This window comes from Lithobates pipiens, unplaced genomic scaffold (genome assembly GCF_037356315.1).
Source record: "Lithobates pipiens isolate NorthernLeopardFrog02 unplaced genomic scaffold, aLitPip1_a1.2 Scaffold_22, whole genome shotgun sequence".
In the NCBI taxonomy this organism is placed as follows: Eukaryota; Metazoa; Chordata; class Amphibia; order Anura; family Ranidae; genus Lithobates; species Lithobates pipiens.
Window position 1 is genome coordinate 67,027,459 of NW_027507784.1, and position 27,438 is coordinate 67,054,896.

Here is a 27,438-nt window from a genome sequence, read left to right on the forward strand (position 1 = left end):
TGGGCCATGAAGCTTCTGCACCATCGCGCTTCTGTAGTCTAGAGCAGGGATCTCCAAACTACGGCCCTCTAGCTGTTGCGGAACTACACGTACTATGAGGCATTGTAAAATTCTGACATTCACAGACCTGACTAGGCATGATAAGAATTGTAGTTCCTCAATGACTGGAGGGCCATAGTTTAAAGACCCCAGGTCTAGAGTCTGACATAATCTAGACCAGTGAAGGGTCCATAGCCCTGCCCTGGATGTGAGGACAATGAGAGACAGTCCACCGCCCAGATTTTGGGGGAACATCTATAGCAGTGATGGCGAACCTTGGCACCCCAGATGTTTTGGAACTACATTTCCCATGATTCTCATGCACTCTGCAGTGTAGTTGAGCATCATGGGAAATGTAGTTTCAAAACATCTGGGGTGCCAAGGTTCGCCATCACTGATCTATAGTGAAGGGAGTAGAGGATCAGAGAAGTAAAAACGGTTTCTCCTCTCCACTGGATGAGCTATTAACCCTTGTAGTGTGGGCAAGGCTGGTGTAAGGAATTTTGACACCCTAGGCGAAACCTACTTTTGCCGCCCCCATTGGTTCCGCCCCTGACCCCACCCCCTTTGCCCTGCCCATGTGACAGAAAACAGAGCTATAGCAGAAGCATCGGCTCTGCTTCCTCTATCTCTGGCTCCAGTGCTGCACCTCTAATTACACTACCGGTCAGACAAAGCAGCTGCCTGAGACTGAGTTAGTTACAAGCTGCAGCCTACAGAGCATGCAGACGTGGAGGGAAACCAGCAACCGGGCGCCCTTAGGCAGCAGTGCACCCTAGTCGGCTGCCTATTTTGCCTAGTGGTAGCACCGGCCCTGAGTGTGGGCATAGTCCCCACTGCAAAGGATCATTTTTTATCTGCCCAGAGTTGGGCTTAAATAATATTTTTTTTTAAGACTATATAACAGAACAAAATGATGACCATTTAGGTCTGCCTACAGTGCAGCTTTACAGATCTTCTTTAAGGCAAGATCAAGGTGCTTCCTTTGAAAATTTTATGGAAAATATCAATTTCTGCATATTTTTAACAGTGATCTTGGTAAATTTGATTTTAGACAAGGGCAAATATCTCGCCAGGATCTCCCAGCATCCTCCGAGAACACCGGCACAGCTCAGCTCTTGTAACAAATCCCAGAACTGACAGATAACCAGTCTGAGTGGCTGGTGTTGTAGACAGGCTTTTTATCTCAGAGAATAGGTGCAGGTACGCCCCCCCCCCCTTCCAAGTCATCCCTTGTCTCCACCCCCTACCCACCTCCGAGCATTGTCCCTGGGTACTACCCCCTACCTACCTCCCAGTACCACCCCTTTTAGAGAATACAGAATCATGCATCATTGTAATTTGTAATTGTAATTTTTAGGAATGTGTTAATAACAAGTTAGGCAGTACAATAGCTCTCCTGAAACCAGCAACAATAGACCCCCCCACAACAAAATATCCCCCAAATACAACAACAGATCCCTCCATCAACACTAGAGCCGTAGCAATAAATTCCCCTGCAGCAACAATAGATCTCCTAGCAGCCTGCATCAACCTGCATCAGTAGACTCTTCCCTCAACAGTATATCCTGCCCAGAAACAATTGATCCCCCAATAACATAAGCCCCCCCCCCCCCCCCCAGTAACAATTGATCTCCCACCAACAACAATAGACTCGCCCAGCAACAATAGATCTCCCAGCAACTTGCAACAGTAGACTACTCCCTCAACGTTAGATCCCTCCCAGCAACAATTGACCCCTCAACATCATAAGACCCCCCAGCAACAATAGATCCGCCACTAATAGACCCCCCCCCCCCAATAACAATAGATCCTCCCCCAGCAACAATCGATCCCCCAGCAGCCAGCATCAATAGACCATCTAGCACACCCTAGCACCCAGTGCCATTACATACATTACATACCCGTTCACACCTATGCGAATTAGATGTGCGTTGTCCCGCATCTAATTCGCATAGTAGGAGAATGTGACTGGCTCCCTATGGAGCCAGTTCACATATTTCCGGGGCGGCTGCGGAGCGCACTGCAGAAAAAACGTGTGTGTCTTTGGCTCCACTTCAGGGCCGAATTCAGTCATGAAACGGGGAACAGGGATGCACAGCGCTCCTGTGCGTTCCGCGGCGGGTTATAGTGTGAACCCGGGCTTAATACTGGAGGTGCCAGAACTGCGTCTCCCCCCCCCCACATTCCTGCTGAAAAAAAGTCCTAAATTTTGCGCAACCAATCGGAATGGCCAGAAACAACAAAATTGACCATAAAATGTATATGTAACTATATTAATCTAAAAGTAGACTGGCAATAGCCAATAAAAAAGGCTACTTACGATCTGCAGGTGGTCTCACATTATGGAAATTGACATTTCTGGCAAAAGTGCTGGGTTTCAGTGTGATGAAGAAGTGGATGAGGCAGAGGATTAGGAAATTCAGTATAGGCATCCTGCCTTGTGGAATCTTCAGCTCCTGCGAATTGCCGACTTCTCACACCTGTATAAAACACAAGTGGACATCAATCGTTTATCAATACAAATTGACAAACTCAAATATTTCTGTGTCTGTAGATCTGCCCATCTATGGCAAGGTCTCATACTGCAAATAATTTTCTCTGATGTCACCAAGAACAGCCAAGTGGCTACCACCCTTGGTAAAAGGCTGTATCTGTGCTATGAAGCAGACAAGTATGGATGCACTATTGACACACAAAAGGAAAGATATCAACTAAACCTTACTCCCAATTGAACTTTCAATTTAAATAAGCTATAAACCGCAGTGTAGTGGAGCATCATGGGAAATGTAGTTCCAAAACATCTGGGGTGCCAAGGTTCGCCATCACTGTTCTAGGTGCTTCAAAACAAGGTGGTGTTCAATGTCTTATGCCGCGTACACACGACCGGACTTTCCGGCAGACTAGGTTCCGACGGACTTTTGGGGGAGTTCCGATGGACTTTCCGAATGAATGGGCTTGGCCACACAAGGACTAAATCCGTTCGTAAGTCCGTCCGTTATGAACATGATGACGTAAACTGGACTAAACAAGGAAGTTCAATAGCCAGTAGCCAATAGCTTCCCTTGCGTCGTATTTGGTCCATCGGACCAGCACACAGACAAACGTTTTTTCCGATTTTAGTCCGTCGGAATTGAGTCTGTCGGATAGAATTGAAACATGTTCTATTTCTAGGTCCGTCTGATTTATTTATTTATTTTTGGGAAAACGATCAGACTAGCCCACACATGATCGAATTGTCCGACGGACTAATCCCTTCGGACCTAGTCTGCCGGAAAGTCCGTTCGTGTGTACGCGGCATTACAGTTCCATTTTCTTTCTAAAGAAATTACAGCCTGAGTAGAGAAGCCTGTCCCCTGACAACAACTACAGAGTGGGACCCTTCCTCTTTGTGGGGAAGCGGTGGTCTCTTTTGCAGAGGTCTAATTACTAATGTAACCTCTGCCAAGTCAGAGCCAGAGTTCTCCAATACGCTGTCTGCTTGCCGCCTTCTCACTGTACCCTTACGGTGGACGAGTGTGGGGTGTAGCAAGATGGTGGGGACAGAACTTCCTTTACAAATTCTGACGGGTCGCCTAATCTGATGAAAAACACCTGCATGCTTGAGCTAAGGACAGATAGATTCCAGGAAGTAAATACTACAAAAATCATTTGCCCTTACTCAAGATGGCCATGGTCAGAAATGCTAGGGGGTTGTTTATCAAAGTGATTTCTCAACAAAATAAAGCATTGAGACATGGATGGATGGGGGAGTTTGCTTTGAATATAAAAAAATTAAACGTTGCTTTTGGTTTGTGGTGCTCAGATGCAGTGAAGATCCACTTTAAAGCGGAGTTCCAGGCTTTTTATGTTTATTAAGTCAGCAGCTACAAAAAGTCTAGTTGCTGACTTTTAATATACAGACACTTACCTGTTTCATGGTCCAGCGATGTGCCCGAACGGGGTGCCGCTCCCCCTCCTCTCCACCAGCGCCTACATTACCACTCTGGGCACCCAACCGTGACAGTTTCCGGCTTCACAGTCGGGCCCGTACGGCGCATGCGCGAGTCGCGCTGCGCTCCCGGAGTGGACAGGTGATCTCCTGGGACCTGTCACAGGAGATCGCCTAGAGGGAGGGGCCGTCTAAGGCGAAAGGAGGAGTGGCCTTGGCGGTCCCTGGGTGGAAGGAGGAAGTGGGACAGGAAGTCCCCCTCCTAATGAAGCCCCCACTCCTCCCCCCCAAAAAAATTACATGTGGCAAATGTGGCATGTAAGGGGGCAAAGAGTGCTTAAAGCGGTTGTAAACCCTTACAACCAACTTTGACCAACAGGTAAGCCTATATTAAGACTTACCTGTAGATCCAAGAAATATTTTCCGAAAGACAGGCACTGCTGTCTACGGCGCATGCGCTGTAGACAGCGGCGTGCAGGCGCACTGAGTGCGCCGCTGTCAACGGCAATATGCCATGAGTGGCGGCTCCCGTGTGCATGCGCGGGAGTGACGTCATCGCGGCTTCGCCGAATGACAGCGGCGGAGCAGCGAGACCCACCAAGAAGATGGATGCTCCAGACTACAGGGGACAGCGGTGACTTCGCTGGCTCCTGTGTCAGGTAAGTGACACATAATGGACTATTATGCGATGCATAGTAGTCCATTATGCTTTACCTTTGCAGGGAATCAAAGAGAAAGTAAACTCATCAGGGTTTACTTCCTCTTTAAAAGCAGAAGTTCCATTTTTGGCAGCTTTAAGGTAACTCTTTGATAATGTGCTAGTATGCGATGTGTACTAGCACATTATGCCTTTACCGTGCAGGGTGAAACTTTTTTTTTTAATTTAGATTTTTCACTTTAATAAAGAACAAACCCCTTTTTGGGATTTGTTCTGAATAGATGGAGCCATTGAGCTTTTCTGTATAAGGAACAGGATGCTATAAAACAATATATGGCCTTTGTGAATGTGAATACCCGATGCAGCAAGAAGAGTAAAAACACAGTAAATTATTTTGAGCAATAATTCAGGATGACTCTCCGATAAATACACAATCGCTCGGCTTCTCATCGTATCTTTTTGGGATGTTACAAATCTGTATCACACTTTCAGTATCCAGTAGCCGGTCACATAATCCCACATTCCTCCCCTCGGCTGGTCAGGCATAGCGTGGCTTTTGTTTGGACTGACATTGTTCGATTTTCTGCTCGCTGAACCCAGACAGCAGATCTCCAGCAAATATTCTGGGCGTTTCATTGTTTGGTCAGTGGGGGGCATTTCAGGAAGTCCACGATACCTTGGCACAGAACCCGTTTACTCAGCAGGAATTCGCAGGCCATTGAGACAATATCGCTGTGTACCCAACTGTATCCAACACGGTACACACCACCTGCCAATACCAGTGTGACTTAAAGGGGATGTATTGTCCTTGTACATGTCTTACATAAACATGCTATATGGTCAACTAAAGGAAATGAAGTGCTGACAATGTTGTCGTTTTTAAAACCTTGTTTGGTTTTGCGGAGCTGGTAATTAATATACATATTACCAAAAGTATTGGGACGCCTGCCTTTACATGCTCATGAAATTTAATGGAATCCCAGTCTTAGTCCGTAGGGTTCAATATTGAGTTGGCCCACCCTTTGCAGCTATAACAGCTTCAACTCTTCTGGGAAGGCCGTCCACAAGGTTTAGGAGTGTGTCTATGGGAACGTTCGATCAATCTTCCAGAAGCGCATTTGTGAGGTCAGGCACAGATGTTGGATGAGAAGGCCTGGCTCACAGTCTTCGCTCTAATTCATCCTGTGATAGATAAGAACTACAATCTAGTTCAAGGTTATCTGCTGCTGTTTCTAATTAGAAAGTATAGATATGCATGCACTTTTAGAAGTAAGCACACTCTGAGACACGTTCAGTTTGGTTACTTCTACACTTTTGGTTTATTCCTGGGCGGTGTTAATGTTTATACACAAATATACGTCATTGCTATGTCAGTCTAATGCCGGCTGTACACACAGCTGGAGCTTCCGATGGGAGCTTTTCATCGGATTTTCCGACTTTGTGTATGCCCATCGGTCTTTTTCTGTCGGCATTTCCGACGGTCTATAGATTGAGAGCCTGTTCTTAATTTTTCAGACGGAAAACCTTTCTATCAGATTTTTTGATCGTGTGTATGCAATTTCGACACGCAAAATTTCCGACGCATGCCCAAAAACAATTCAACGCATGCACGGAAGCATTAAACTTCCCTTTTATAGTGCCGTTGAATGTGTTGTATGTGGCGGTGTTATTGACTGTCGGAATTTGGTGTGACCGTGTGTAGGCAAGACAGTTTGAACGAAATTCCGTCAGAATTCCGACGGGAAAACCATCAGAGCTTTTTCCGATGAGAATTCCGATTGTGTGTACGCGGCATTATAGGTACATCTCATTGGTTGAAATACAAGAGAAATGGAGAGACTTGATGCTTGAAGTTTGGTTGAAGTTGGTTCTATCGGCATTTCCGCATTCTTCTAATGTGTGGGAAGCAGGCGGTACCTGCCATCTTTAGTTCCAAACAGAGAGACAATCTGTATACTTATATAATAAGTAAGGAGTTGCATAGAAACATGTATACGCATACGCAAATAGTCATTTTCTGATTATCAGTATGTACATTGCATTCCTTCACAATCTCAAAAGGTGTTCTATTGGGTTGAGGTCAGGACTCTGTGCAGGCCAGTCAAGTTCCTCCATCCCAAACTCACTCATTCATGTCTTTATGGACCTTGCTTTGTGCACTGGTCCAAATCGTATGTTGGCAGATGTGTGGGATACCATTAAGAACTGCACTGCTGCACGTTTGCAAAAGGACAGTGCGTTTCTGTACATTGTCAGAAAGCAGGTAATTTTGCTCGTCTTACTATAACACACAAATGTGAATGCAGCCATTGCACGAGAAAAGCTTTTGACCCTTTTGAGAAATCATGCACCAAAATGTCGGGTGCTACGGCACCATGCAGTTTGGCATGAGCTAAAATGCGCAGGTTTGCAGATGCACGGAGACTCTAGAATTAATGGCACCTCCGCACGTCTGCAAAAGGGCAGTGCGTTTCTGTGCATTGCAGGTAGACGTGCAATTTTACGCATGTTCCCACAATGCTGAGGACTGAACGTAGCGTTTTCTGAGTCTGGTCACAGCAGATGATGATACAACATGGCTGCACCCACAGCGAGCGTTGCATTGTCACTTTAATCTGAACACTGACAGACATGCAGGAAACATGTTCCTGGACTCGGAATGAGTGATCTGCTGCGTGTCTCTTTTTAATGACTGTCAACATAGAGAGACAAGAGTTATTGAGAATCATCTACTATATCATATGTTCCTGTAAGCATTGTGAAAAGTCAGAACAAGATTCTGCTTTACGGTTCACTTGAAGTCAAACACTGAACGGGTGAAGGTTTCATTGTTCATCTGCAATGATGGTAATTGAGTTTTTCTTCTGAATGGTCACACCTTGTAAGCTCCTGGCATTACTCTGTGTATACTATTCACGTAGATCGCAGGCAGCGCACACTAGACGTGGGGAACCGCAGGTCCAATGAGGTTACTGGAGCTACTCCGAGATGTAAAGCAAACTTTATGAATGGAGCCAAGGGCAGAGTTGGGGCTTCAGTGATTGACTGACGTCATCGCGTATTGGAAGTGAACCAGAAGTGTATACCATATGCCAGCTTGGTGACTCTTTTTTTTAATGCGCATTGTTTTTATCTTTATGTGAGTGTATTTTTAAGATAAATACATTTACTGATTGACATTCTACACTATGAGGAGTGTTTGTACGTTTATTTCTGCCTGAATTCATGCTGCTGAGAGATGTAATAAGGCCGATGGTGAGTGGTTCTTATAGGAGGTCCTAGGACATACGTGGATAGATACCATTTATGAATGTATATACTTATTGAGCATATAGTGACCACTCTGAATAAGGGGGTCATGCTGGTCTGCTAACCCCACATCTTGGACACTGTTGATGCTATTTGCACCATTTCTTCTGAAGAAGGAAGAGTTTTATTCTGCACAGTCAAGGGTTTTTTGTTTGTTTTGAGCATAATTTTTTGGACTCTTGAGGCTCGGTTCACACAGGGGCGTCTAGGGGCGACACGACTTTGGGAAGGCAACTTGGAGACGACTTGTGAATGATTGACAGCGCGACTTCGCACTACTTAACAGCGCGACTTGGGGCGACTTACAAGTCGCCCCAGGCCAGGCGACTTTTGCCGTGGTCAATCAGAGAATGAGCTCTGAAGGGGGAACTCCACGCCAAATTTCTGAAAAAATATTTGGCGTGGGTTCCCCCTCCGAGAGCATACCAGGCCCTTAGGTCTGGTATGGATTCCCAAGGGGAACCCCCTACGCCGAAAAAACGGCATGGGGGTCCCCCCCAGATCCACACCAGACCCTTATCCGAGCACGCTACCCGGTCGGCCAGGAAAGGGGGTGGGGACGAGCGGGCGCCCCCCCCCTCCTGAGCCGTACCAGGCCGCGTGCCCTCAACATGGGGGGGTGCCTTGGGGGAGGGGGGCGTGCGGCCCCCCCACCCCAAAGCACCTTGTCCCCATGTTGATGAGGACAAGGGCCTCTTCCCGACAACCCTGGCCGTTGGTTGTCGGGGTCTGCGGGCGGGGGGCTTATCGGAATCCGGGAGCCCCCTTTAATAAGGGGCCCCCGGATACCGGCCCCCCCACCCTATGTGAATGAGTATGGGGTACAATGTACTCCTACCCATTCACCTGTAAAATAAAAGTACAAAAAAAACACAACACACCAGATAAAATACTTTATTGCACAGCTCCGGGGGTCTTCCGTCTTCGGGGGTCTTCTCGCCGGACTCCTCCGCTATCTTCTTGTAGCTCTTTTGCTAGCGGAGGAGTCCGGCTTTCTTCCTCGCCGCCGGCCTCTTCTTCCGACTTCGGGGGTCTTGTCTCCCTCTTCGGTTCTTCTGCCGGGCCACCGCGCCTTCTTATAGCTCTTTTACAGGCGGTGGCCCGGTCTTCTGTCGCCGCCGTCGCCTTCCGTTCTTCTTCTCCAGGATATTGTTGACTCGACGCTCTCTCCGGCCGGAATGCCAGGGACGCGCTGCGCTGCCACTTATATAGGGACAAGGGGCAGTGTTACATGGGTTGATGTCACATGGGTTGGTCACATGGGTTGATGTCACATGGTAAGGGGGCAGGGTCACCATGTGACATCAACCCATGTGACACTGCCCCTTGTCCCTATATAAGTGGCAGTGCAGCGCGTCCCTGGCATTCTGGCCGGAGAGAGCGTCGAGTCAACATCTCCTGGAGAAAAAGAACGGAAGGCGGCGGCGACAGAAGACCGGGCCTCCGCCTGTAAAAGAGCTATAAGAAGGCGCGGTGGCCCGGCAGAAGAACCGAAGAGGGGGACAAGACCCCCGAAGTCGGAAGAAGAGGCCGGCGGCGAGGAAGAAAGCCGGACTCCTCCGCTAGCAAAAGAGCTACAAGAAGATAGCGGAGGAGTCCGGCGAGAAGACCCCCGAAGACGGAAGACCCCCGGAGCTGTGCAATAAAGTATTTTATCTGGTGTGTTGTGTTTTTTTTGTACTTTTATTTTACAGGTGAATGGGTAGGGGTACATTGTACCCCATACTCATTCACATAGGGTGGGGGGCCGGTATCCGGGGGCCCCTTATTAAAGGGGGCTCCCGGATTCCGATAAGCCCCCCGCCCGCAGACCCCGACAACCAACGGCCAGGGTTGTCGGGAAGAGGCCCTTGTCCTCATCAACATGGGGACAAGGTGCTTTGGGGTGGGGGGGCGCACGCCCCCCCTCCCCCAAGGCACCCGCCCATGTTGAGGGCACGCGGCCTGGTACGGCTCAGGAGGGGGGGGCGCCCGCTCGTCCCCACCCCCTTTCCTGGCCGTCCGGGTAGCGTGCTCGGATAAGGGTCTGGTGTGGATCTGGGGGGGACCCCCACGCCGTTTTTTCGGCGTAGGGGGTTCCCCTCGGGAATCCATACCAGACCTAAGGGCCTGGTATGCTCTCGGAGGGGGAACCCACGCCAAATTTTTTTCAGAAATTTGGCGTGGAGTTCCCCCTTCAGAGCTAGTAATTCTGTCAAAGTCTCCTCCATATAGACAGAGATCCGACTTGGAGGCGACCTCCATTGAAATCAATGGGTACAAGTCGCCTACAAGTCGGATTGAAGTAGTACAGGAACTTCTTTTGAAGTCGGAGGCGACTTCAGTAGCGTGCATTAAGACGGCTCTCATTCACTTACATTGATTTTTAAATGTTGTCCGACCTGAGGCGACTAGGGACGACCTCAAGTCGGATCGCAGTCGCCCCTGTGTGAACCGAGCCTGAGTGACATTATTTGTTTCACTATCTATAATAATTGTATAACTCATCGTTGTATATTAATGAATAATTTATTTATATGATTATACTTCATTTTGTTGATACAACTAATTTACACTATGGTAATTTTGAGCACAACACAGGTAGTTTGATTACTGGCAGAGGGTGAAGCTGTCGTCAGACGTCCAAGCTCATTTTGTTACCGTCAGGGACGAGCTGGCCATAATACATACACATATATGTATGTATTATGGCCAGCTCGTCCCTGACAGTAACAAAATTAGCTTGGACATCTGACGACAGCTTCACCCTCTGCCAGTAATATATATATATATATATATATATATTAGCAGTGGCGTAACTAGAACCTTCAGGGCCCCGATGCAAGAAACCACGAAGGGCCCCCCTGAACCCCAGCCAGGGCCCTTATCTCCGAGTCCAGCGGTGGAACTCCAGGGCGTGGTCACAGGTATGACCTTTGTGAGCCCTGTAGTTCCACCACTGGTATCAGTCGTATTTTTTAATTATTTTTTTTAATTTTTAGGTGCCCCATTGGGGGTCTGTCCCTAGGCAGGATGGGGTCCCCGTCCCCAGAAGAGATGAGGTCCTTTTCTCCAGGGCAGATGAAGTTACTGCCCCCAGGTGAGAAGGGGTCCCTGTCCCCAGGGGACGTGGGTGTCCCTGTCCCCATGTGAGAAGGGGTCCCTGTCCCCAGGGGGAGATGGAGGGGGTATGTAATGATGTGTGGTGGATGGGGTCCTCTCACTCACCATGACTAAGCTGTAGGCTGCGCACTCATCCATGTTGGCCTGGGCTCCATCCAGTGTGCTGGACGGGCGATCAGCATATCTCCCAGAAAGACCTTTCATCATCTGTGTATGACGGGGGAGGAGGGGGGCTGGCAGACAAGCCTGCAGTGTCCTCCGGGGGGCTCTCATAGGGCTGTACTGTATCTGTGTGCTTAAAGTTTGTTTACCCGGGAGAAGTATGCAGTGCAGTGTAGGCCGGACTCAGGGGGGGCGGCACTCTGGCTGGGGAGAACAGACATCGGACTGAGTGACAATGCATGGAGCAGGAGAAGGGTACTCTTAGGAGCCGGCCGAGGACACAGGTCATGCGGGGAATGCACAACTAAAGAGCAGCTAGTGCGATAGTCGAGCATGGAGCTCTGCTAGTCACCCTCCACCTCCAGCCACCCGTGTGCATGGTGCACTGGTACCCCTAGCTGCCTATGCTGCTGCCGGCCATACGTAGAGGGGGGAGGAAGGGGCCCACTGCATCACAGGGCCCAGTTGCGGTCGCAACTGCTGCACCCACTATAGTTACGCCCCTGTATATTAGGGCAATGGGCAGTGTCAGGAAAGCAGTTGGCAATATCAGTGGGGCAGAGATTGTCAGTAGTTTATTTTTTAATATACTCTTATTAGTACTTAATTACTTTTTTAAAAAAATGTTATCATCATTTCTTACAATTTTTTTTCTTTACAATAAATCTTTTATTTATATATATATATATATATATATATATATATATATTTATATATATATTTTTTTAGGGCTTTGGTAAAATATCAGGTGTCTAAACAGACCCCTGATGTCTCACTTTGAGACAGAGAAAGGGACTGAGGACAGAGATTTCCCAGCCCCTTTCTCTGCAGCCAGGCAGCAAGGGGAATCTGGGAAGCACAGGGTGATTAAGGTGTACCCAGGCACAGCTGGCACACTCTGTGCACACGCCTATGATCACATCTGTAAAAATGCACAAGTTAAAAATTAAACTTACACAATGTAAAATAAAACAAAATGTTAAAATAACCTAAAATGTGGGTGGTTAGTATTACATGTTTTTATTTAGTCCCCATCCTGCAGAGGTCTCCCATCCACCTGTATTTCTATCAGTGACAATGATACACATCCATCCGTACACAAGGCACCGCACCCTGTTCTCCACACTGCAGCCCATCAGCCAGAAATCTCAGCTGTGCAAATATGACTCTGGACAGGAAACACATTATCACTCCACAAATACAGCGTTCCCTTCATTCTAGGGTTATTTCACAGGTCTTCCAGGCTTCATAATACATGTGCTAATTCCACTTAAGAGCCTTTCCAATGGTTGTCATAGTAGAAACACTTCACGTGCTTACAATAGCTTTATCATTATCTCATAACTCAAGTTGAAAATGCAAACAGGCTCTTATACATGACCTGTCGTACATCACGCTGCTGTGGTGTCCCTAGGTAGCCTATCTTTATATCTCACACTAGTCCATACATTTCGCCCAAAACATACATAGAATTGAATAATCTATTATATTATTATATATATATATACCAACTGCTGATCAATCAATTTGAGGAGACCCTAGTGCAGGGTTTCTCAACCAGAGTTCCATGGAACCCCGGGGTTCCTCCAGGGGTTGCAAGGGGGTTCCTTGAGCAATGAGCAATTTCTGCCTCCCAGATAAGTTCCCACCATTGATCCTTTTAGCTACAGTGGAACCTTGGTTTACGAGTAACGTGATTAACAAGCGTTTTGAAAGACGGGCAACTTTTTTTTTTAAATTCTGACTCGGTTTGCGAGTGTTGTCTCGCAAAACAAGCAGAATTCAAGCTAATGGGGTGTGCATTACCGCATTTGGCCAGAGGTGTGGGGGCGCTGGTGGACACTTGGAACGGTTTGGAGCCATTCAGAAATACTCAGAAACACTCGGAAATACTCTAGAGTGTTTCTGAGCTCAGCCGAGCTGTCTCCGAGTATTTCCGAGGCTCTCCGGTGCCCCCACCACCTCTGGCCACATGCGGTATTGCATGCAATAGAAGTCAATGCAGAATTAATTATCATTTCTGTTGACTTCTATGGGGAAAAATCGCTTTGATATGCGAGTGCTGTGTATTACAAGCATTCTCCTGGAAAGGATTATGCTTGTAATCCAAGGTTCCACTGTATCTGTAAGGGAATAAATCTTCCCAATGATCACAAGTGTAAGGAGCATTCTTCTCGCTGACCATCACACTAATGTATCATGAGCTGTAGCTATAGTCACTTTTAGCAGGGGTTCCCTGAGGCCTCAAACTTATTTCAAGGGTTCCTCTGTGTTGGAAAGGTTGAGAAAGGCTGATCTAGTGAAACTTGTTTGAAAATGCAAGTTTTCTTTCAAATTGATGAGGTCCTGTCCTCCATTAAAGTGGTTGTAAACCTCAGACATGAAATATGAGCAAAGCATAACCCTCTATAATGTGTCTCAATCCAGAGCACTAAGGGGTTGATTTACTAAAACTTCATAGTTCAAAATCTAGTGCAGCTGTGCATGGTAGCCAATCGGCTTCAAACTTCAGCTTATTCAATTAAGTTTTGACAAAAGCTGAATTGGTTGATTGGTTTCTACGCAGAGCTGCACCAGATTTTGCATAGTTTTAGTAAATTATTTAATCATCATAGAATAATTTCTGTCTGCTGTTTTGTTCCTCTGCTATCGGCATGTATCACTTTTGACAAGTTTTTTGGACACCAAGATAAAAAAGGTGACAGGGGAGGAATCTTCAGTTGATTGGCAGCCTCAGCTCTGTTCCTGTGTGCAGGGGGTGTAGCACTTCTCTGCAATGAGCTCTCAGACTTCTCCCCGCTAAGCTCTGCGGTGTGTAATTTCAGCTCTCTGTCCCCTTTTTTCTGACAGCTCAGACAAGCTTTTAAATTCAGCACTGTGAATGGATGTAGAGAAGAGAAGACTGCAGATTAACGGGTATACCTTATGTAGGAGAGGATTTGTTTCCTCTGTATCACCTGGGGATAGTCACTTCACTGGGTATATGTGAGAGGTTACATCCACTTTAACTGTTTGGTCACAATTTTTTTGTGTGCAATCTATTAAATCTTTTTCAGGGTGTAAAACCAAAGTTTGCTGGTGGTTTGAATTACTTAAAAGTAGGTAGGTTTTCATTCTTCCAATCACTTTTTATTGTATCAGTGACCACAAGCTGGTTGATATTTCCTGACATCTATCCCTATGGCCAGACCTGTAGTCTGACAAAATATGTTAAAGAAGTTTTATTTTTGTTGTTCCTGTCCCCAGAAGACAAAGCGCAGCACACCATACCCACCATGAAACATGGCGGTGGCAGTATCATGTTGTGGGGATGCTGTTCTTCAGCAGGGACAGGGAAGCTGGTCAGAGTTGATGGGAAGATGGATGGAGCCAAATAAAGAGCAATCTTAGAAGAAAACCTGTAAGCCCTTGTACCCCCCGTCGGACATTCCGACGGAAAATGTCAGATCGGACCGTGTTGTCGGATAATCCGACCGTGTGTGGGCTACATCGGACTGTTTCTGTCAGAATATCTGACCGACAACGTTTTAGAGCTGTGCTATAAAATTTTCCGACAACATGATCCGATGGGACTTTGTGCTATCGTTTGTAGAGAATTCCGATCGGACAAAGTGCCACGCATGGTCAGATCAAATTCCTAGACCAAAGCCATTGGCTACTAGCCTGAACGTAGTCCCGTCATAACGAAATAACGTCACCACGTTCTGAATGATCGGATTTTCCGAAAACTTTGTCCAACCGTGTGTATGTAACACCAGTTTCGGGGAAAAAATCAGTCAAATTCCAATGGATTTTTTTTGTCCGAATGTCCGACCGTGTGTACAAGGGCTTAGAGTCTGTAAAAGACTTGAGACTGGGGTGGAGGTTCGCCTTCCAGAAGGACAACACAACCCTAAACATACAGCCAGAGCTACAATGGAATGGTTTGGATTGAAGCATATTCATGTGTTAGAATGGTCCAGTCAAAGTCCAGACCTAAATCCAATCGAGAATCTGTGGCAAGACTTGAAAATTTCTGTTCGCAGACGCTTTCCATCCAAACGTGGCTCTACAAAGGATTGACTCCGGGGGGCTGAATATTTATTTGTAAAAAATTTTGAAAACCATTTATCATTTTCCTTCCACTTCACAATTAGGTGCCACTTTGTGTTGGTCTATCACATAAAATCCCAATAAAATACAATTAAGTTTTTGGTTGTAACATTACAAAATGTGAAACATTTCAAGGGGTTTGAATACTTCTCAAGGCACTTTAAATGCATGTAACAATATTAGGCGCGTCAAGCGCTTGGGTGTTCATTAATTTCATTGGCCAGAAAAAAATATTATTCTGGCCATTGAAATGAATTAACGCTGAAGCGCTAAACACGCCTAGCGTTAAGGCACATTTAGTTGCGTGGACAGGTATTAAAGCGGGAGTCCGCCGTTTTTTTTTTTTTTTTAAAAGCCAGCAGCTACAAATACTGCAGCTGCTGACTTTTAAAATAATGACACTTACCCGCAGAGCGCGCCCGCGATGTCGGCACCCGAAGCCGATCTCCCGATCGTCTCTCGGGTGCTGCCGCCGCCATCTTGGGTATGGGAATCAGGAAGTGGAGCCTTGCGGCTTCATTTCCCGGTTCCCTACTGCGCATGCGCGAGTCGCGCTGCGCAATAAGGATGGTCCCCGCTGTCTCTGGGATCCGTGTGTTTCCCAGCAGACAGCGGGGGACCTTCGGAAAGGGGCGTAGATTCTGCAGAATCTACGCCGGAAGTGGGTGCAGATACCTGTACTGTACAGGTACCTGCACCCCCCTCCCCCCTGAAAGGTGCCAATTGTGGCGCCGGAGGGGGGGAGGGTTCCAATGAGCGGAAGTTCCACTTTAGGGTGGATCTCCGCTTTAAGTGCTTTTTCTGCCAAAATGCCACTGCTCCTCAACACACTGGCAGTGGGTTTTTATTCTGCCTTTAACCACTTCAGCCCTGGAAGAATTTGCCCCTTTAATGACCAGCCCATTTTTTGCAATACGGCACTGCGTTGTTTTAACTGACAATTGCACGGTCATGCGAAATTTTACCCAAACAAAATTGATATCCTTTTTTCTCACAAATAGAGCTTTTTTTGGTGGTATTAAATGGTGGTATTTAATCACCTCTGAGTTTTTTATTTTTTGCACTATTAACAAAGAGCAACAATTTGAAAAAAAACATTTTTTTTTACTTTTTGCTACATTAAAAAAAAAAAAATATATATATATATATATATATATATTTATATAAAACATATTTATTCACCAGTTTACACTGGCAGTTGCTGCAAAGCATCATTGGTTGCTAGGATGCTGGTGGTTGAGCTGCACCATAAAAACCAGTGGCCCAGCCACCAGTCTTACCATAGAATGCCACTGTCTGGCCCAGCCACCAGTCTCCTAGCAACCAATGAAAAGACAGAATGAGTGGAACGGGAACTAAGTAGGAGCCCTTTAGCTGACACACCCCCTCCTCTGGAAACTGAACTCACAATTAGTAACGCCCACAAATTGGGCTTCAGTTGAGGGAGGAGCAGAGAAACTGGAAAGCAAGGAATAAAGGGATTTTCTTCACATTTCAATACCTTTCCTTGGAGAAGCTAAATCAGGCATTTAGACCTGAAAGTATGGACCTGTATTTGAAAGTTCTTCAATGCTCATGAGATTTCTCCTTTAAACTAAGCTTTAAACTACGCACCAAATGTTTGTAGACTATAGCTTTATGTATCCCATAACCCTCTTTACTGTCCTGGCAGACCCCGCAGAAGTTTCGATATAAGCCTTCTGAAATTCAGCACTTCCACAGGCTTAGGAACTGAATGCGTTAATTATAAATAAGAAGCAGGAAGGCCGCGACTGTATCTGAAATCTATGGCGCTGCACCAAACTAAACACCGACATTGATAAGGAAAATCATTTCCAATATTTACTGCACATAACAAACAGAGCTGATTTTCTTTAGGAGTTATCTGTGTATGCAGGGTGATATCACTTTCACATTAATGTATCGCTGGTGTTGTGTTACTTTGTTTAATCACCTTGAAATCATTTGTTCAGATAAGATGTAGAATAAAAAAAAAAAGTGATAACTAAGGCTACGGATGACATGTCAGGTTATCGGGGTGTACCACCCTACATTATAAATATGTACACCATTTGTGAGGGAAGAACATCATCTAGTCAACACTTGTCTGAAAAGTTCATATCCTGAATTAAAAGAACTCCGCCACGGCTTCCTAGTACATAAAAAGTAATTGGTGGTTTTTACAAGAAGCTAAATGCTGGGCGTGCTTAGAAGAGCCGGCATCCTACGCACAAATAAATCCACACACAATTTAACCACTTCAAAACCGCAGTACGTCTATTGACGGCCTGGGGTTTCGGTGGTTATATCTAAATGATGCCTGAGTCCACAGACATCATTTAGATATTGCCATTTTCAGCCGGCGATTCCCTACACCATAAGAACGATCATAGCGGCTGTTCCGCCGCTTGATCGTTCTTACGGGCGGCGGGAGGGGACGCCCCCCCCCTCCCGCCGCCCTCCGGTGCTTCTACCGACTCACCGTTTTCATCGGTGAGTCGGTCACAGGATCCGCCGGCCCCAGGATGTGATCATAGAGATTTCCGGTGGACTAGATTGTCCCCGGAGTCTCTATGATCGTTCGGAGGCCGGGCGCGATGTTATGACGTCACGCCCGGCCTCGTTATTCAAATTAACGGCGCCAATCTGGCTAGGAAGCCAGGATCGTTTTTTTTTTTGTTTTGTTTTTATTCTGCCCAGCCTAGAGGTGAGATGTGGGGTCTTATTGACCCCATATTTCACTGTAAATAGGTCCGATCGTGCCATATTCCTATTACAAGGGATGTTTACATTCCTTGTAATAGGAATAAAAGTCATCAATTTTTTTTTTTTTTTTTTTTAAGTGTAAAACTAAAAAAATAAAAATAAAATTAACAATAAAAAAGAAAAAAACATTTTTTTAAGCGCCCCTGTCCCCGTGAGCTCGCACACAGAAGCGAACACATACGTAAGTCCCGCCCACATATGAAAACGGTGTTCAAACCACACATGTGAGGTATCGCCGCGAACGTTGGAGCGAGAGCAATAATTCTAGCCCTAGACCTCCTCTGTAACCCAAAACATGTAACCAGTAAAAAATTTTAAAGCGTCGCCTATGGGGATTTTTAAATACCAAAGTTTGGCGCCATTCCACGAGCGCGTGCAATTTTGAAGCGTGACATGTTGGGTATCTATTTACTCGGCGTATCCTCCTCTTTCACATTATGCAAAAAAATTGGGCTAACTTTACTGATTTGTTTTTTTTTTAGCATGAAACTGTTTTTTTTTCTGAAAAAAACGCGTTCTAAAAATTGCTGCGCAAATACCGTGCGAGATAAAAAGTTGCAATGACCGCCATTGTATTCTCTAGGGTCTTTGCTAAAAAAACATATATAATTTTTGGGGGTTCTATGTAATTTTCTAGCAAAAAAAATAGGAATTTTACATGTAGGAGAGAAATGTCAGAATTGGCCTGGGCAGGAAGTGGTTAAATGCTGTGTTAGCTGCAGTTAAAGTGTTACTAAACCCACAACAGTAAAATCAGTCTGTATATGCAGTAAAGCATGCTTGTTATACTCATTATGGAACCGAAGGGGTTAACTCTATGCATTGTGTAAAAGGGTTGTTTGATCCTGTTGTCTCTGATCTTCCCCTTCTTTTACTGTCCTCAATCCATCTGCTGATAGTACAGAGCCTTGGGGGCACTTTGCACATGCTCAGTTTGGTGTGTATGCTTAAGAGTTGTTTTTTTTTTTTTTGGGAGGGTGCATGTGATCAGCACAGGGCCAATCAGCACTGTCCAGACAGGGGGTCAGGGGTCCAGTAGCCTCATAGAAAAATCAGGGGAGAATGAAAACTCCTCCTACAAGCTTTAATCGGACACTGATCAAAGTCACAAGACTGCTATATACTGCTGATTAGAAAAGGTATTTAGCAGTTTGTATTTACTAAAATAATTGCATTTCCATGTTTTGTGTACTGTGGGAGACCAGATATAGTGAATGCCAGGTGCTGTGTTTAGTAACACTTTAAAGTGGTTGTAAAACCTTACAACACACTTTTTCCTACAAGTAAGCCAATAATTAGGCTTACCTGTAGCTACCCTTGATGTGTTCTAAACCTGAACAGTTTAGGAGATATCCCCTGTATTTGCATGTGTCGCGATGTCACGCACTGAAGCAAACTAAAGCAATGGCACGAACACGCCTCTGCTTCAGTGAGTGTGCCATTACCGGGCGGGAGTGACATCATCGCGGCTCCGGCCAATCACAGCGCCGGAGCCCGCGGTAACTCGGGGAGTGATGTCGGACGCCGGAGCAGTGTACGAGGACAGCTGCAGGGGCTTCAATCTCAGGTAATTCATAATGAGCTAGTATGCTATGCATACTAGCTCATTATGCCTTTGTCTGCATTTGTTTGCATTTGTCTGCCTTTGTCTTGCAGGTTTTTTTTTTTGTCCTAGGGTTTACAACCACTCTAACATATATTTTTTTATATTTTGCAATTTTGGATATAATAAATGTGAAAATATTGCCAAGTCAGTTTTGGGGTAGACTAATGATAGGCAGTTAAAATGTGTCCTTTAGAAGTCGGGACTGACATGCGGGAATGAAATCATGCAAGTTCAGATGAACTCGCACAATTTAACTCCTGCCGTCAGTGTAAACCTAGGCGTAAAACGGTATTGAACCCAAAACCAAAAATGTAATCTATTGCAGCTTACCAATCATCTGTTTTCACCTAGTGATCAGGCCAGTAACACTCCTCCTGTATTAAAGTGTTCCTGCGCTAAATGTAGGAACATAGGGGCTCGTTTGGTCAGCAGTATTGTCAGTCTAGGGGGAGGGGATTGTTAGAAATATAGTACTAGTAGATTTACATACACTAACTAGAGCGGTTACTGATTAAAATGTTCATGTTCAATTAATCGATTTTTTTTAATCAATTAATCGACTAATTTTAATTATAATTAATTCATTTTAGATGATCTCCTTGCACTGCAACTCTGCATCAGTCAGTGGTAAATGTGGTATACACTATATACAATCACCTGACACTAGTTAGTTTCCACAATCCATGACTTAGCTTCACAGTTCACACAAATGCAGGAAGGAGGTTGCGGGGGGCCATTGCTTCTCTCGGCTGAACAGAAAGTGGGTCCTAGGACTCCCTGGTCAATCAGGTCTCAGGACCCCACTTCCTGATTGACCGGGAGGAGAAGCAGGAAGACATTAGCGAATATTGATTCGCTATTGTCGCACAACTGGGTGGGTTAGGGGTGCAGTGCTCTGCGCTCTGGGTCCACCCTTTTTGAAGCCTATTAGAGCCTCAGGTGTTCTAAAAGAAAAAGAAAAAAAACCCTATTGGAATCCAGCACCCCACATGGAGATTAGGGGTCGGGCGCATAGTTTATGGGCAGGCCGCCACTGGATATTACCTTGTAAAAGTAGCAGTGATATCATAACAGGGCTGTATATAGCCTGTGCAGAGAGTTGAGTACAGTAGCCTCACCCACTACAGGTTTCCTACCGGGGGGGGGGCGGAGACAAGACCAGTCAACCTGCACAAGGAGAGAGAGCAGCAGTGACCGGTCTTTATTACAGGAAGCTTCTGCCCAGGGGGAAAGTTTCACACTGGATTACTGCACAGATCTGGGAGAAATACACCAAGGCGCTAGAACAATATGCAATTAGCGGAATTCCAGCTGTTGCAAAACTACAAGTCCCATCATGCCTTTGTCTCTGGGTGTCATGCTTGTGGCTGTCAGAGTCTTGCTATGTCTCATGGGACTTGTAGTTCTGCTACAGCTGGAGGTCCGCTAATTGCATATCTCTGCTCTATTAGAATACACATGATAAATGTATTCATAAAACATTTGCTTATCCCGGAGTTCAGCTTTAATCCAGCCTGTTTTCATCAATGGAACAAAATGACAGATGGGAGGGATCACGTGTCATTCTACATTATGAATGAGCATGTTGTTGTAAAGTTAACCCTTTCCCGCCGAGCGTACGCACATCTGCGTACTCGGCTTCCGGGGGTTATACCGGGATGATGCCCGCACCTGCAGGCATCATCCCGGTACCGTTTTTTACAGCAGGCGATTGGCTATCCAGGCATAACAACCGATGCGGCTAAAAGCCGCTCGGCTGTTATGCCGGAGGAGCGGGAGGGGACGTCCCCCCCTCCCGCCGCCTCTCGCCGCTGTTACCGGTGCTCCCGCTCGATCGGGAGCACCGATTAGAGATCCGTCGGCTCTGGCTGCTGGGGAGGAACTGGAACGAAGCCGTAATCGGCTTCGTTCCAGTCTCCTCATCGTAAACACGGAAGCGACGTCATGACGTCACTTCCCGTTTACTCGGCTGCCAATGGCGCCGGTTTTAAAAAAATATCCGGTATTCAGAATCGCCGTTTTCGGCGATCTGAATACATTGAAGTGTAAAGGAGGGGTGGGGGGTCTTTTAGACCCCCGATCCCTCCATAAAGAGTACCTGTCACTACCTATTACTGTCACAAGGGATGTTTACATTCCTTGTGACAGCAATAAAAGTGATCAAATTTTTTATTTTTTTTTTTAAACAATTTAGTCATTTAAAAATAAATAAAATAAATAAAAAAATAAAAAAAAAATTTTCAAAGCGCCCGCCGTCCCCGCGAGCTCGCGAAGCAAAGAAAACGCATACGGAAGTCGCGCCCGCGTATGTAAACGGTGTTCAAATCACACATGTGAGGTATCGCCGCGATCGTTAGAGCGAGAGCAATAATTCTAGCAGTAGACCTCCTCTGTAACGCTAACCTGGTAACCGTAAAAAATTTTTAAAGCGACGCCTATTGAGATTTTTAGGTACCGTACTTTGTCGTCAATCTACAAGTGCGCGCAATTATAAAGTGTGACATGTTTGGTATCTATTTACTCGGCGTAACATTATCTTTCACATTTCGCAAAAAAATTGGGCTAATTTTACTGTTTTGTTTTTTTTTTTATTCATGAAAGTGTCCCTTTTCCCAAAAAGTTGCGTTTAAAACACCACTGCGCAAATACCGTGTGACATAAAATATTGCAACAATCGCAGTTTTATTCTCTAGAGCCTCTGCTAAAAAAATATATATAATGTTTGGGGGTTCCAAGTAATTTTCTAGCAAAAAATATGGATTTTAACTTGTAAACACCAAATTCCAAAAATAGGCTTAGTCATGAAAGGGTTAATGAATAAACTAAATTGATTTATGCCACTGCGTTCTATTACTTAATAGTTCATTGTTAGCTGATTACATGTTAATTAAATGCAGCACATTAACCACATAAATCAGCACACACTATGGAAAATAAAAAGAGCTGCTTGGAATGAGGTATTACATTGGGAAAATGATACACAGAACCCATCATCATTATCATCATATCCTACCTAAAGGTTTTCAAATGTCATTATAACAGTGACTGTAAACAGTCCGATAAAATCTATCAATCCAACCATTTCATTGCTTGGGGACAATCAATCAGACTCTGCACTGGTGGTTTGTCTCCATGAAGGAATTGGTGAGGCTGATTGAAGAGCATAAGTTTCAGATAATGACCTATATCAGAAAAAAAATTGTCACAATAAATACACGATATTGTCAAAAGTATTGGTACGCCTGCCTTTACACACATGGCCTTTACTAACATCCCAGTCTTAGTCCATAGGGTTCAATATTGAGTTGGCCCCTTTGCAGCTATAAAAGCTTCAACTCTTCTGGGAAGGCTGGCCACAAGGTTTAGGAGTGTGTCTATAGGAATGTTTGACCATTCTTCCAGAAGCACATTTGTGAGGTCAGGTACTGATGTTGGACAAGAAGGCCTGGCTCGCAGTTTCCGCTCTTATTCATCCCAAAGGTGTTCTCTCAGGTTGAGGTCAGGACTCTTTGCAGGCCAATCAGGTTCCTCCCCCACAAACTCACTCACCCTGGACCAAATCATTTGGTGGAGGGGGGATTATGGTGTGGGGTTGTTTCTCAGGGGTTGGGCTTGGCCCCTAATGCAAACGAGCGGAATTTCCGTCTGAAAAATCTTGGATGTTTTTACCAACGGGATTCCACTCAAGTCTGGCTTGCATACACACGGTCACACAAGTTCTCGGAACTTTCGACCGTCAAGAAGGCGGTGACTTACAACACTACAACGAGCTGAGAAAATGAAGTTCAATGCTTCTGAGCATACGTCGAATTATTTCCAAATATGCGTAGGAATTTTCCGTGTTGGAATTGGTACAGACAATGAGAATTTCCAATCGGAAATTTTTCAGACTAAAAAATAGAGAACATGCTCTCAATCTTTTGCTGGCTGGAATTCCGCCAGCAAAAGTCCGATGGACCATACACACAGTTGCAATTTCCGACCAAAAGCTGTCATCTGACTTTTGCTGGCGGAATTTCCGCTCGTGTGTATGGGGTTAAGGGAACTTTTAAGGCGTCAGCATACCAAGACATTTTGGACAATGTCATGCTCCCAACTTTGTGGGAACAGTTTGGGGATGGTTCCTTCTTGTTCCAACATGTCTGCGCACCAGTGAACAAAGCAACGTTCATAAAGACCTGGATGAGCGAGTTTGAGGTGGAGGAACTTGACTGGCCTACAAAGAGTCCTGACCTCAACCCGATAGAACACCGTTGGGATGAATTAGAGCGGAGACTGCGAGCCAGACCTTCTCATCCAACATTAGTGCCTGACTTCACAAATGCGCTTCTGGAAGAATGGTCCCATAGACACACTCCTAAACCTTATTCCGTAGGGTTCAATATTGACTAAGACTGGGATAACATTAAAGTTCATGTGCGTGTAAAGGCAATGTCCCAATATTTTTGACAATATAGTGTAATTTAGTTGGATCAGGGCTTTTTTTTTCAGTGGGAACGCAGGGGGCTCCAGCACCTCCAGCAATTAAAGTATGTAATGGCAAAGAGTGATGGGTGTACTGGAGGGTCTATTGATGCTGGCTTCTGTGGTATCTATTGTTGCTGGTGGGGGGGGGGGGTTATTGTTGCTGGTGGGGGGGTCAATTGTTGCTGGGAGGGATCTACTGTTGAAGGAGAGGTCTATTGTTGCTGGCTGCTGAAGGGTCGATTGGCGATAGCTTGTGGGAGATCTGTTGTTGCTGATGGCAATCTCTTGTAGCATTTTCTTGTAGGGGTCCTTTGTTGCTGGGAGGGGGAGTCTATCTTTGTGTGTAGGATATATTGTTGCTGGGGGGGGGTATTGTTGCTGAAGTGGGGGTCTACTGTTGCTGACTGCAAGGGATGTATTTTACTGTCTTTCTTGTTATCATTAACAAATTCCATACAAATGACTAAATAGCACAAAATGATACTTGGTTCTGTATTCTCTAAAAGGGGCGGTACTGGGAGGTGGGTGAGGGGTGAAGCCAAGGGAGGATGCTCAGAGGTGGGTAGGGGGCGGAGACAAGGCTTGACTTAGAAGGAGGGAGTTCCTGCACCTATTCTATGAGAAAAAAGTAGGATAGAACTGCACTTACAATCCTCAATAGCTCAATCACACTAATACCACTACTGATTAAATAAGAATCACAAAACAAATGGAATAAATAGCTCCCTATGGTGTAGGCTGCATTCGTAGCACGTAGTAGAGATTAATCACAGATGATCAGAGCATTGTGCAATCATGTCATTTACTGCTGGTATGTGCTACTTGTTTAGTCAACATCATAACAGGCGTTTGTTCCTACTGTTTAGCAATTATCTTCTATGCAAGTGATTTTATTAGCATGAGTGAGCTACTTAAATTGGCCACGCTCTTCTAGCCTACAGAATAGAAGTCCCTTTAAAGTAATACATGTGGATGATGACACTTTTTTCTTTTCTTTTTTTAATAAAATAATTAAACATCTAAGTGCCTTTTCTCCTAATTGAAATAGAGCTGTCGCATGACCCGGATCTTTCCCAGCCTGTCTGCAGGGAAACATAAGCAGGAGGAGGAGCATTTAAATTGTCTGCTGCTAGTCACATGTTCAAAAAAAAAAAAAAAAAAAAAAAAACAGCCTTTGAAATAAAGAGTAAAATTAAATAATATCAATAAACAGTTTTAAAATTGTCATACAAATATATATTTGAAATCAAATCTTTAGTATTTTTTGGCAATGTCATTGTTTGGGCAGATTTCTGCCAGTCACAGGCTGTGTCACTCCTCTCCAGCCTGTGTCTAAAAATAAGAGGGAGGTGAAGCCTTTATTAATCTACATGTAATATCCAACCCCCTTTGTGTTTAGCTGGGTAGTGGGAATGGAGGAGGAGGGAGGGAGTGGGCTGTCATTCACCACTGTGCTTCAGTAGTATCAGTATGCCAGCCCCCCCCCCCCCCCCCCCATCACCAGCGGCTACCCCTGCTCGGCGGCCTCCCATTCTCTTGCTATTCTCCTGTGGACTCCCGTTCTCCGGGTCATCAATGCAGCGGCGGCTTCCGATTCCTCCTTCCTCCTCGGTGGCCAATTGGGAGTGTTCTCTTTTCAGCCAATTGGAAAACAGGTCCGATTGGCCAGATTGTGGATAAGTGTTTCAACAGCGAATATTCATTTGTGGTTGTAACACACCTGTTTGGGCTATGGACACATCCTCTTCGACCTGAGCCCACCTGATTTTGAAGGCTATTAGAGTCTGGCTCTAATCAGGTGCTTAAAAAAACAAAACAAAAAAAAACCTGCCGCTGTATTTCATGCATCCCCAATGCCCTGAAGAAGGCTGGACACATGAATAGGGGGTGGCCATGGCAGCCGTGGATAGATTCATGCTATGCATGAATCTATCCATTGCATATAGGGGGGTGGAATGAAGAGAGGGGCTGGCGCCTGGGCGCCCCTAATGGACAGGCTGCCACTGTTGTGTATACGCCCACATTTGTGATGCTAATAAATAAACGATCATAGAAACTCCAGCGACCATCTGGTCTGCCGGCGCATCCTGTCTCTGACTCACCGATGGAAGCAGCGAGTCGGTAGAAGCCCCGGGAGCGGAGGGAGGAGGGGCGTCCACTCTCGCTGCTCGTAAGAATGATCAAGCACGCGGAACAGCTGCTATGATCATTCTTATGGTGTAGACCAGTGATGGCGAACCTTGGCACCCCAGATGTTTTGAAACTACATTTCCCATGATGCTCATCCACTCTGCATTGTAGTGGAGCATCATGGGAAATGTAGTTTCAAAACATCTGGAGTGCCAAGGTTCGCCATCACTGGTGTAGGGAATCGCCGGCTGAAAAAGCCGATATCTGAATGATGCCTGTAGCTGCAGACATCATTCAGATATACCCCGCAAAGTCAAGGACATCATATGACACCCGGCGGGCAGGAAGTGGTTAATGAGATAATAATGAAGCTGCTTTGCTGGTGATACTGATGGAGTTATCGCAAACAAAATTTTCAAAAGCTGATTCACTGACAGCAAGACTGACAGGTTTTACCCCCTTCATGACCAGGCCATTTTTTGCTATTCAGCACTGTGCTACTTTAATTGGCAATTGCCCAGTAATGCAACACTGTATGCAAATGAAAATAATATTTTTTCACATAAATAGAACTTTCTTATGGTGGTATTTGATCATCGCCACTGGGTAGAGCTGCATGATTCTGGGCAAAATGAGAATCACGATTTTTTGGCTTAAAATAAAAAGATCCCGATTCTCACGTAAAATCTTTCACAGTATACAAAAAAAATTGGTCATCAAATAAAAGCAGCCGGCACTCCATACCATTTTTTTTATTTTATTTTTGTAACACCTTTTTGAGGGTTCATGGTTTGGTAAGGAATATTCAGTATTTGTACCACTGTTTATATCAGTTAAACCCAGTGTATTGATTTACCATAGGGGTTTACCTATAGCTATGAATGCGAGTGGGGTTCTGTCAGTACGGTTGGAACAGATAAAGACAGTCTCTTTGTAAGTGCTAAAGGATGTTTATCCTGTTTACTTTTTCCATCTTTTTTGGAACAGGATAGTATGAGGTTTAAATTCTATTACTTACCTTTTTCGTAATAATTGCGGGTAATTACAGTCCTCTTTTCCCATAGTTAAGATGGTGGATCTGTGTGCTGAACGGAATTCAGACCGAGGCTTGGATTAGTTGTATGGTTATTTAAGCGGTGTGTCAGGACGCCGCCCCGTATCCCATGACCACATCTT

The 27,438-nt window shown here is 45.3% G+C and overlaps 1 protein-coding gene across 1 annotated transcript in view; it reads right to left on the reverse strand.

The window, feature by feature from the left end:
- Nucleotides 1-27,438, reverse strand: part of LYPD6B (LY6/PLAUR domain containing 6B) — a 110,080-nt gene that overhangs the window by 21,957 nt on the left and 60,685 nt on the right. The window contains exon 2 of the mRNA XM_077447729.1: nt 2,363-2,522. Coding sequence (XP_077303855.1) covers nt 2,363-2,474 — 112 coding nt within the window. The 5' untranslated portion in view covers nt 2,475-2,522. The remainder of the gene's footprint in view (nt 1-2,362; nt 2,523-27,438) is intronic.